The sequence below is a fragment of the Narcine bancroftii genome, chromosome 11 (genome assembly GCF_036971445.1).
Source record: "Narcine bancroftii isolate sNarBan1 chromosome 11, sNarBan1.hap1, whole genome shotgun sequence".
Taxonomy (NCBI): domain Eukaryota; kingdom Metazoa; phylum Chordata; class Chondrichthyes; order Torpediniformes; family Narcinidae; genus Narcine; species Narcine bancroftii.
The window spans coordinates 96925792-96937294 of NC_091479.1; the positions used below are offsets into that span (position 1 = coordinate 96925792).

At 37.0% G+C, this 11503-nt stretch overlaps 1 protein-coding gene across 4 annotated transcripts in view; it reads right to left on the minus strand.

The window, feature by feature from the left end:
• Window positions 1-9536, minus strand: part of rpap3 (RNA polymerase II associated protein 3) — a 34642-nt gene extending 25106 nt beyond the window's left edge. For all 4 annotated transcript variants that reach the window (XR_011346748.1, XM_069904159.1, XM_069904158.1 and 1 more), the window contains exons 1-7: window positions 9433-9536; window positions 6456-6583; window positions 5364-5485; window positions 5134-5204; window positions 2271-2396; window positions 1748-1875; window positions 329-450 (exon numbers count right to left, since the gene is read on the minus strand). Coding sequence is in view for 3 of the 4 variants with exons in the window: in XM_069904159.1 (XP_069760260.1) it covers window positions 329-450; window positions 1748-1875; window positions 2271-2396; window positions 5134-5204; window positions 5364-5485; window positions 6456-6583; window positions 9433-9513 (778 nt within the window). In the remaining variant the exon portion in view is untranslated. The remainder of the gene's footprint in view (window positions 1-328; window positions 451-1747; window positions 1876-2270; window positions 2397-5133; window positions 5205-5363; window positions 5486-6455; window positions 6584-9432) is intronic.
• Between the last annotated feature and the right edge of the window lie 1967 nt (window positions 9537-11503).

Genomic DNA, 11503 nt, shown 5'->3' on the forward strand with positions numbered 1-11503 from the left:
AAAAAGCTATGCTCAGAAATAAATAAGATTCTCTTACTAAATCAGTGTGGGGGAAAAAAAAGTAAATTTTTTTTTTCCTGACACGTTTCTTACAGCACGTGCAGATGATGTGGCTTTGCATTGTGAAATATCAACTGTTTTCTAGGAACAGCCCACTGACCCCATCGTATTGTGGGGTTGGGCGGGGAGTCGCCTGAAATAGGTTTAGTAGATTCAACACAACAACTTTCAATATAAAAGTGCAAACTCGGTTGATTTCTAATTAAAGTAAGATACAAGAACAACTTTTTAAATAAAATCTGTTGTGGAAACTTCAAACCAATCTTACCTTCTTTTGCTTCCTTCATCTTCCCAAGACCCAAACGGGCAGTTCCTCTTCGTGCATATGCTTTGGAATAAGTGTTATCCAGCGAGATTGCTTGGCTACAGTCAGCTTCTGCTTCTGCAAACCTAAAATTTTATTAACTGGCTCAAGTGCCAATTGGTTCTGATTGTTAATGCTTCCTTAAGAATATTCTTAGTCTTGTACGAGTACAAAATATTCTATTTCAAACTCCATGTACTTATACATTTATAGTCATTCCTTCGACTAAATCAATGTATTATCAGGTTTTAGGAAGTCAGAATATTAAATAGGATGGAACTGAGCCAAGCTGGAATCCCAAATCTACTACTATTGTCTTAATTCACAGGATAATGAAAATTTTGCTTCCTGAACACTTTTGGGCATATTTTATGGATTTTGGGGCTGCTGATCACAAAAATCACTTCAAACTATAATCTACTTTTGTGATTTCCTGTCATATTTTAATTCTACTTCAAGTAAACAAAACTAAGTGCAACATGTCACTGAAAGTTCATTTTCTGCCTTCGCACTTGGACGTCTTCCCGGCTGATCTTGGTGCAGTCAGTGACGAAGGTGATGAAAGGTTTCACCAGGACATTGCAACCATGAAAAAGCAGCATCAGGGCAACTTGAATCCATCAATGCTGGCCGACTAATGGTTGAACACTGACACAAGGGGCATGAGATGCTGAGTAGAAATGAAAATCAGGCTAAACATTTTTGGGTCAGTTGAACTAACGCAAGGTGTCAGCACCATTATGCGATTAAACATGGTAAATTCAATAAAAGTTAATTTAATGTTTCTCCAACTTCCTGCATGATACAGCAAATCTGAAATTATATTTCTGCTCAACTTGAAGTTGTTTATCATAGTCCTCTTTTTTGAAAAAAAAAAATCGGAAAGAAAACACTTAGAAAAAAAATTGTTGTCCAGTGTTTTTAAGGATCATTGTTAATCTGCAAACTAGAGTTTATCTCAATGGACGACTAAATAGGTACACACTTTTTGATTAAAGTAAGCCTTGTTTGGAACATGATTCCCAAAGGCGTGTCATTGCCCATAACAGGTTTCCATATTCTTCCTCAATCCACTGCAACTTAAAATCTGGCACACAGTGATGTGTATGTATACAAGTTACATCAAAAATTAACACTTAAAATTTGATTTGATTACATTACATAAAAATATCGCAATCTAGAAAACTTTTACCTGAAATGTTGCTGCTTCTAAAGCTCAGAGTTAACATGGATTTCAAAATTTTAATTAAAATATTGACTAAAATTACCACTAATATCATCTGACATGGAGTATTAAGTAATGAACATTTATAATGATTACAAATTTAATTAAAAACCTGTTTTACTAAATTCAATAATGCTACATCTTAAAACAAAACCTACTTTTCAAGCTTCAGAAAAGCCATGGCACGGTTAGCTGGTAAAAGTGCATTGGTGCCATCTGCTGTCATCCCTCTAGTGTAGCATTCAACTGCTTCCAAATACTCGCCTTGCTTAAAGTAATCATTGCCCTGCAATGAAATCATTTACACTTGTGAGTTAAAGGACTAGTACCTAGCAATGGATGTGAACAGAATGTACATCAGATTTAAAAAATCACGACTCAAAACATGTTATTAAATGCTGCCTTTTCTTATTGGGGTTCTCGACAATTTCAATCGCTAAATGCCAATGGTGGAGAGAAAATTTGTTTGTAATTTGGATAGAAACTATGTATGCAATCAGATTAGTGATTTGGAGTTACGCAGCCAGGGCGATTCAAATTGGCGTTGAGCTAAAGGAGAGACAAGTAGTGGATTTCTTCAGATAAAGCTTGAAAACACCTTGCATTAAACTGGATGACCCAAGTATTTTCACTGCCTGATCAGTTGAACCTAGATCCTTTTCATCACTGTTATGAACATACCAAGTCTTTCTCAAAAATTGCTTGTTGTTTTGCTTGTGCTTCAGTCACTTTCTTTTCTTCTCTGGCATCCATTATTTTAATGTTTGATTGATTCTCATCTTTATTGCACTGTTTTGGTGCTAGAGCCTAGAAAGAAAGACATGTACATTCACAAAAATTCATGAAGGGGACCAACAGGAAAAAGTACAGGCACATGAAACATGGAACAATAGTGCAGCCCATAAACTTTAAGCAGAGCCGTAAGAGGGGCCCACAGCGAACAAAAAGGTTGAGAAATGTCTGCAGTATAGTCCTCCAGCCCACAATGTTTTTCCGACCTATACAAACCTTCTACAATCAATCATTCCCTCCCTCACAAACCCTAACCCTCCATGCCTATCTGCATGGTTGGTAAATATTCCTATCATATCAGACTCCACACCTATCCCTCGCACTGCATTCCAGGCATCCACCATTCTGATTTTTTTTCTCTGCTCACCTTAAACAGATGTCCTCCAGTATTGACCACTGCAACCCTGGGAAAAACTTGCTGGCTGTCAACCCTACGTCTCTCGTAATCTTGTGCATTTCTATCAAGTCACCTCTCATCCTTTGTCACTCCAAAGTGAACAGCCCTAACTTGCTCATGACTTTCTAAATGACCCTACCACGGGGAAACTTGTCAAATGCCTCATGAATATCCATATATACCACATCCACCACCCTACCTTCATCAATTTCTTGTCACCTCCTCGAAAAACTCATTTGGGTTCAAGAGGCATAACCTACGACTCACAAAGCCATCTTGGCAATCCCCAATAAAACTTTGCTTGTCCAGAAAGATAAGTTTCTGCCCATCTAATATCAGTGATTTTTTGTTGATGTTGTAACTTGCAATACAAATACACCATCACATTCCCGCATTTTAGGTAAGGTGTGTAATTACTACCATTCTTCAATTTTGAGCAAGGTAACAGGGAGGTCACAAAGAAGTATTCAAATATATTACTTTGATACTTCACAGAATACATATTTTCCCTGAGAAACATTTAAGCCATCAAACAATTTGCTTAACGGGAACTACTGTATATTTTGGCATACAAGTTGACCCCCATTTTTTGGGTTGTCCAGACCTCCCAGGAATAACCCAAAATGTTTTAAAAACACCCCAATCACAAGTAATGAAGGTGTAAATTAAGTTTAAAAAAAAACACTTTGGCCTACCAGACAGCAACAGCCTCGGCCCACAGAGCTGAAGCGCCAACATTGTGCTCCCGGCGGGAGCAGGAACCTCGGTCTGCCAGGCAGGAGTGGTGTCGGTGATCTCAGGGTCCCAGGTAGGAGCAGTTATGGTGGCGCTCAGCAGCCGGGAGGTGTCAGGGAGTGGCAGCGGCGAGGAGATGTTTCCAGCCTCAATTTATATGCTGAATTGACGTCAATCTGTTCTTTTTTGGTGAATGCAAGGACTCAAAAGTATATCCGGTGTATAAATTGACCCCACCCCCAACTTTTTGAGAAATTTTTAAGGGTTTCACGACTCAACTTATACACTGAAATATATGGTACCCTTCACAGTCTCACTCTAATTAAAAAACTGCATGTGAATTTTTTACATTAGCAAAGCTATGCTTGGATTTTAAACTCCAGTCACCCTGGAACAGTTGCCACAAAGTTTTCATAGCTTTTAGTTCTTACACATGCTCTGGTGCCAGTTTGTCCTCAGTGTCTTGCACTGGTTGTAATCCTTTATCAATCAATCCATAGAACACTACCACACAGAAACAGGCCTCACGGCCCACTTAATCCATGACTTGTGCCAGACAGAAAAATCTTGGTGTCAAAATTCAGGAATTTGAAAATAAACAGACTTAAATTTTTTACCTATAACAACAAATGGGTGATGCAATTAAGATCAATGACACACATTTGCCTTTTTAAACTCACTGCTAATTACCTATTGGAATGAGACACACCATCTCTCATTCCCAGAGAGAATTTTTCAAGGCTAGCAAGACTGGTCATTAATTTCACACAAAAATTCATACATCTGAAAACACCAATTTTTCCTTTAGAATTGGGGTAGCAGGAATGTACCTCAAAACTTATGCCATGCATTAACTTCATTGCAGAGTCCTGCAAGGTCAACAAGATGTAACAGGACAAGTTCTCAATTTCCACATCTATGGACATATGGTGCTGACACAAAATTGAACAAAAGCCATGAGTCTCATTATTAATCTGAATGCAAAATAAGGCCCACCATGGATCAAAAAAAATGAGGATACGGCAGAAATATAAAAATGGAGCAGGAATGCTTGTAAAAATATCAAATGGAAGGACAGTTGAGAACATTGGGCCCATATATGCTATAACATTAATCACCCCTCCTCCCATTGCCAGAATGACCATAAAATTGAACCGTGAGGGGAAAGATTTAAAAGAGATACAAGGGGCATGTTTTTTGACACAGAAGTTGATGTGTGAATAAGTGACAGAGAAAGCGAAACAGGCAGATACAATTGTAATGTTTAAAGATATTTAGACAGATACATGGCTAGGAAAGGTTTAGAAGGATGTGATGAATACTTGAACCCAGGATTAATTCAGGTACTCAATTTTGTTGGCATGAACAAATTAGACCAAAGGGCCTGATTCTGTTCTCCAAATCTATGACCAATTCTTCATACTCCATGGTCATTAGTGGCCTCCAAAAAACTCAATGAAGTGTTTTCTTGAAATGAGAACACCAGCTGGACTGTTATTTTTAATGTCCATGAGAACAGCAAGATTCATACATGAATGACAATACCTCAGGTGGAATTATTTTTTTTTAAATCTACACTTTAAAAAATTAGAGAAAGATTTTGAAAGTTTCATATTTTACCTCATTTACTTTTCGGAGTTCATTGGAAGCTTCAAAGTTTCCTGCATCCAAGTTGAGCACCATTTCAAAATCTGAAGTATTAGAAGGAAAATAGATAACCAATTTTTAAAAGAAATTAAAGCATTGCATCTGTTTAAACTTAAATCTATTCATTTCAGATGCAATGAAAAGATTACAAGCAAATGCTTTTAAAAGAGCAATTCTGACTGATCAACAAATTTTAAACTAACCTTCTTTTGCACCCTGCAAGTTATTCAGTTTAAAACGAGCACCACCTCTTCGAAGATAGGCTTTGAAGAAAGATTTGTCCAGTGCGAGTGCTAAATTGCAATCTGATTCTGCCACAGCATACCTGCTCGAGAAATAAAATAACTCACTGACAATTTTTTTTCCCCATTCAAAAGGTTAGCAAAGACGTGGTGCATTGCTCCAGATTGATCCCACCTCTGCTTAATTCATTATGGAGCAAAATTAAGATGTGCCCTAGCATCAAGTATGAATCGCTTTAGAATATAATTAGTGATGCTTCATGGTAGAGGAAATAAAATTTAAAAATGTTACTGAAATATCAAAAAAGATTTAAGAATTTATGAAAATTAATAAAAATTGAGCTTTCTTGAAACTACCTGGACCAATAACCAACATACTTGACAAGAAAAAAAGCCAAATAAAGTGAAGAGCACGCATTAAAACACTGGAGAGAAAGTGCAAGGCATAAAGACTGGAGAGTTTTAATCTGTGTGCTGCTGACAAATGACAAGGATCTGACAACAAAGATGGAAGAAATTTAAAAGAGGTAAGAATCATGACTGTAACGTTTGACTGAGGTGAGACTATGAATGGATGATTTACAAGGGCAAGAATTTTCAATGCGTTCGGAAATGGAATCAAACAGTCAGCAAGAGGAAACGTGAAGCAGCTGGAATTATTTTGGACAGTCCAGTGCTGGACAGTAAAGGATGAAAACAACAGAAGTCTCCATGAAGGTCGCACTGAAACTAACCAAAGATACGAGCAGGCTTTTAACAATAAAGCAAGCATTCTTGAGTGATAAGGATATCTGCATTAAGACTTGGTGCATTCTTCTTTCAACACAAAGAGATGTGTATATAGGAGAAATACATCAGGATTAAACTATGTAGCAAATGTACCTTAATTTCAAACCAGCTATTGACAAATACCTGTATAACCCAAGTTTCACTTTGGCTCAACAGGAAACCATTTAAAAAAAATAAAATCAGGCAGACAACTAAAACTGAAAAACACTTCAGAAATAAACTGATATTTTTAAAGGACAAATATCCTTTCATTGCTAAACTCACTTTTTCTTTTTTAAGAAAGTCGCTGCACGATTTGTAGGGAATACTGGATTATATGGATCCATTGTCATGGCTCTGGTATAACATTCCATTGCTTCATCATATTTGCCCTCTTTGAAGTAATTATTGCCCTGGCAGAAATAGAAACACGTATAACCATCAGATTCGATTGCACTTGTTTAGCCAAGCATAGCCTCGATATACAGGTAGAAAAATACAGAATAACTATGCAAGACTGTAGATGAAATGGCTGGAAATGTGAATAGAAATATTGATTCATGTCAAGATGCCAGGAAACAGAATAATCTTTTCTCAACTTCCAATTTGTATAAATACCCTAAATCTTCTGGTGCCATAAAATACTATATGCATTTAATGGTAAAAAATGTTCTGGAGGCAACACCATCATTTAAAACAAAATGCAACCCAGGCAAGTACGTTTCTCTAATATATTTCCGATAATTCTAATTAACAGAATCTTTCATGATGTCTTAGAATATACTGCAAGTAAAATTCTCAATTTAAAATGTGCTTAACAGTGACAATAATAATCCACAATGTATTAAAACAATGGGGAGAAATCTGCAGCCATGGGCAAAATTGTAATATGCGGTTAATTAAGCTTAATAGAACAACAAAACATCCTGATCAATATTTAATTAACAAATTATTAAAACATTCTGACTTATAACATTACTGTTTTAGTTTACGTACAGATTGTCAGCTTTGTTTGATACATTACAGCACTAAGGGGAAAATTCTTAATTGGATGTAAACCGTTTAATGTCAGAAAAGGCACAAACACAATTTATGTAATGGCATCTTACTGATCCAAATTAGAACTATTTTAAGATCATTTTGTGATCTTCAGCCTTCCCCAAAGACAAGGGACTAGAGAGAACTCCAGAAACATTTATGATGCCAAACTCACTGCAAGGAACATAAAGAGAATCGATCCTCAACCACACCACCCTCCCACCCCCTCCACCCCCCAACAAACTACCGTGCATACATGCTACAATCAAAAGTATTAAAGATCAGCTTCTATTGAAAGTCACTCGAGCAGCAGATCAAATGAAAAATCCTACCTATTGAACAGATTAATCATGACTTTAATCAGGGTTGTTTCAACTTCAAGTCCCTACCCAAAAACTTGCCCTTGGCTACAGGAGGGGTGATTTTCAGCAATATCACCCTTCAAATGACAACATTAAATCAAGACTGTGTGCTGCCCCAGTGGAGATATGGCACAAATTTGAAGAACTGTCAATGCCAATTCCTAATCAAAATCTCTTCGTCCTACAAAACTCCCCAGAGTCCTACCGTTCACCATGCAAGCCCTCGGTTAACCTACCAAAGCTCAACACCTTGTACTTGTCCAACTCAAATTCCTTGAACCCCTTTGCCAGTTCACCTTGATCCTACTTAACATTGAATATACTTCACTGTACCACCATCCTTGGAGTCATTACCAATCCTGATATCTTCTCATGCAAGTTGTTAATATAAACAGTAGACCCAGCACTAATCCATGCAGCATGTCACTGGCCAGAGGCTTCCAAGCACAGTAACAATTCATCCACTATCAACCAGCGTCTCCTGCTGTTAAGCCAATTTTGTATTGTTACAAGCCCAAAGGACCCCAAAACCCAGCAGCAATAAGCATTCACCAAGACAAGTAGTTACTTAACAAAAATTGCTTTAATTACCTTTAAACCTGAAAACAGAATCAAACTTTAACTTATCTCTATTAACTTAACTAAACCCAAATTAACCCCCTTCTAATTCTAAGCCCATGTGCATGTGACGTGTATGTAAATGTAAGAAAAGTTCTTTAGTTCACAATTCAATCTCACTTCCAAGTTCTCTGGTTGCAGGCAATTCTTATATTGTGCACAGAATTTAACATGTATAAAGTTCATCAGGCTTTGGTGCTCGAAAGGTAAATGTTTACCACTGAGGAAGGTTCTTGTAGAGTTTGAGGTACCTCCATTAGTCACCTCAATGTCTTGATGAAACTTGCCCCATCAGGATTCTCGGTGATAACCTCTTTCTTTCAGGCTACCACAAAGTTCCTTTCTGTTCCTCTTATTCCAAGAGAAACATCAGACAGATAGCACTTCCAGCCATCCACCACACTGGAGTTTTTTTTTTCAGTTCCAACCAGCTTCTCCTGCTTGTTTCAGCTGTCTGTCTGACTCTCTCTCCACCCCCCCCCCCACCCCCAACTGCCAGAAAGCCCATGTGACTCTCTCACTTACAAAACCCCTGACCTTCTCCAGCGAACAATAGGAGTTTGTCTTCTTGGTCAAGATGTTGTCTTTAGGTAAACAAAAACCCAGGAGTGACCTTTCTGTGCATTCTGTCAAAACCCTTGCAAAGAGCTTTTAACAGCTAGAGCGTTTCCTGCTTGTTGCTTTAATGACATAATTTCAATTAGCACCTACTTATGAAATGTGCACAGCATTCTCCATAGTTTCTGTATCTCCCAAATATTCTATTACAGTATCATTCTGGATCCCATTCAATCTGACCTTCCAGAGCAGCCTGCACATATGACCATCTCAGAGGTCTTCCTAAGATCCACGTAGACAATGTTTTCTGTTCTGCCCTCAGTTTTTCTTGGTCACTTCAACAGTCTCAAGCAAGTGAGTAACCCCCCATTTATTGATGTTATACTGCATCTGTCATACTATTGCCCATTCTTCTAGTCTATCCACGATACCCTGCCAGCTCTTGGATTCTTCCTCATAACTTACATTGCCTCCCAGCTTAATGCCATCTGCAAACTTAGAGATTACTTTCAATTAATAATACATTTATGTTATACAAAGAGTGTATTTGTAAGTGGTTTTGTTTAGAGTAAACTCCAGAGCAAGTTTTAAAAACGAATGAGCAATATTACATCATTTAACTATAAAATTAAACATCAGGAATTCTGGATATTCCTGGCTGCCAATGAGAGATCTTTGCAATGCACCTTTTCTTTCTCAGCAAGAGCTTTCTCTATATCGATTTCCTCTTCTGTGTCAGCATCAGGAGTGCTGTCATTTTTATCCATATCTTCCAGTATTTTGTCCTAATAGAAAGCAGATGAATTGCAGGATTTAATAGAATTATCATGAGTAACATTTGCACCTGAAGTTTTGTTCAATTGTAATGGTGGAATTGGAAATAATCACCCTTTAAATATCAGTAACGGTGTCAAAAGTAAGTCATAAACTTCTACCTGGTTCCCAATTACTCTTGAAAGAATGATTTCTGCCATTACAGTTTGCACAGTTTGGATTATGTGGCCCCAGCATTAAATTCAAGTCTTAACAACCTTTTGAATGCAATGATTAGCTATAATTTTTTAACATCAATAATACTTAACAACTGAAAAATTTAAAAAAGTATTGTTTTCATGACTCAGATTTGTGTTTTAGATGTGGTAATTCTGTTGGAACTTTTTTTCATGCTGTTTGGTCATCTTTTTGGAAGAAAATTCAATTGTTTTTAAGAATACCTGTATAAGATTAAAATACTTTTAGATCCGAAAGTATTTTTATTGGGTAGTTTGCAACCTCTGAAAGGCTTGGGATTAGATAAGTTTCAGTTTGCTTTTGTATATTTAGCTTTATCTGTAGCGAAAAAATGTATTGCTAGTACGTGGAAAGATACAAGTATGATCGATATTAATTGATGGCATAATGAGATGAGATATTGTTTAATAATCGAAAAAATTACATATGTTTCACGTGATAATTAGTTTTTTTAGTAATAAGTGGTTGTTATACTCTGAATATTTACATTTCAATTTATATTGATTAGATCTTAATATGTATATTTAATTTTTCTTTAATATTTTTTCCTTTTTGGCTCTCCTTAGGAGAGTTGGCTGAAGGAGGGGGGGGGGGAGTTCTTTTCTTTTTTTTTCTAATCTATATAAAAAAGCGTTCATGCTTATGGTTAATTGTTGTATATGTTATGTACTATTTGTTTTTTGAACAAATAAATAAAGTTTAAAAAAAACCTTCTGAACTGGGCCACCAAGATATCCAATTCAATGGGAAATAAATGCTTGCAACACCCGTGAATAAATTGAAAGTTGAACACCACATCATTTTTTTTTAAGAAATGCAGCATAGTTTCTTGATATTAATTTTTTAGGGCACTAGAATTGGAAAATTGGGGATGGGGAGACTAAAAGCATCTGTTACAGACTATAAACAGGTATTTCAGGATGTTTTAGAAAGCATGATACAGTAACCCCTCTGGTATCCGGAATTGAGGCAACCAGCAGCCTTAAACATCCATGAAAAAATAAATAAATAAAAACGAGAATAAAATACCGTTATTAGGTAAAATAAATATGCAAGTGTAAAATTAGTGCACCTGTTAGTTCACCAATCCACCACTCCCACGCAGTTGGATTCATCACAGTATCCGCATATTAGACTTTAGTGAGCAGAAATTAGTGGATTATGAGGCAACAGATAAGTTTTAGTTAGGCATTGTAGAAGTTTTAAGTAACCAGAAAATGTATGTATCCAGAATCTACCAATCCCTTTAGGTGCCAAATACTATTCTTATCCATCATCCACTCATTGAACTCAACTCAAATAATAGGTTATAATCATGAACACCAATTTACTGCATACCCTATGGAAGTGATACCCCAAAACAACTTAAGGAGCAGGTTAATCACAACCAGGTTAATCACTGCTATGAGCAGTTTCAATATTAGGAAACAATTCAGTTCAAAGAAAGGTCAGCTTCAACATACCATCAGCCAGATCTTCCCCTCCTCATCCACTTTTGCTTTTCACAGCGATGATTCTCTGTGACCCTGCACCAATTCTCCTCCCCTCTCCTTGCTGCAGCAACTGCAGAAGATGCCAATTTCTGTCTGGATGCTGCGTGACCTGCTGAGTTCCTCCAGAACTTGTGTATTGCTATATTTCCCCTCGCCCCCTCCATCCAGAGCCATGTCCACCTTGTTCACCTTAATCTCTTGTATTCAAATCACTGTGAGAGCTCCTCTCCATTGGTGAGACCAAATGCATTGG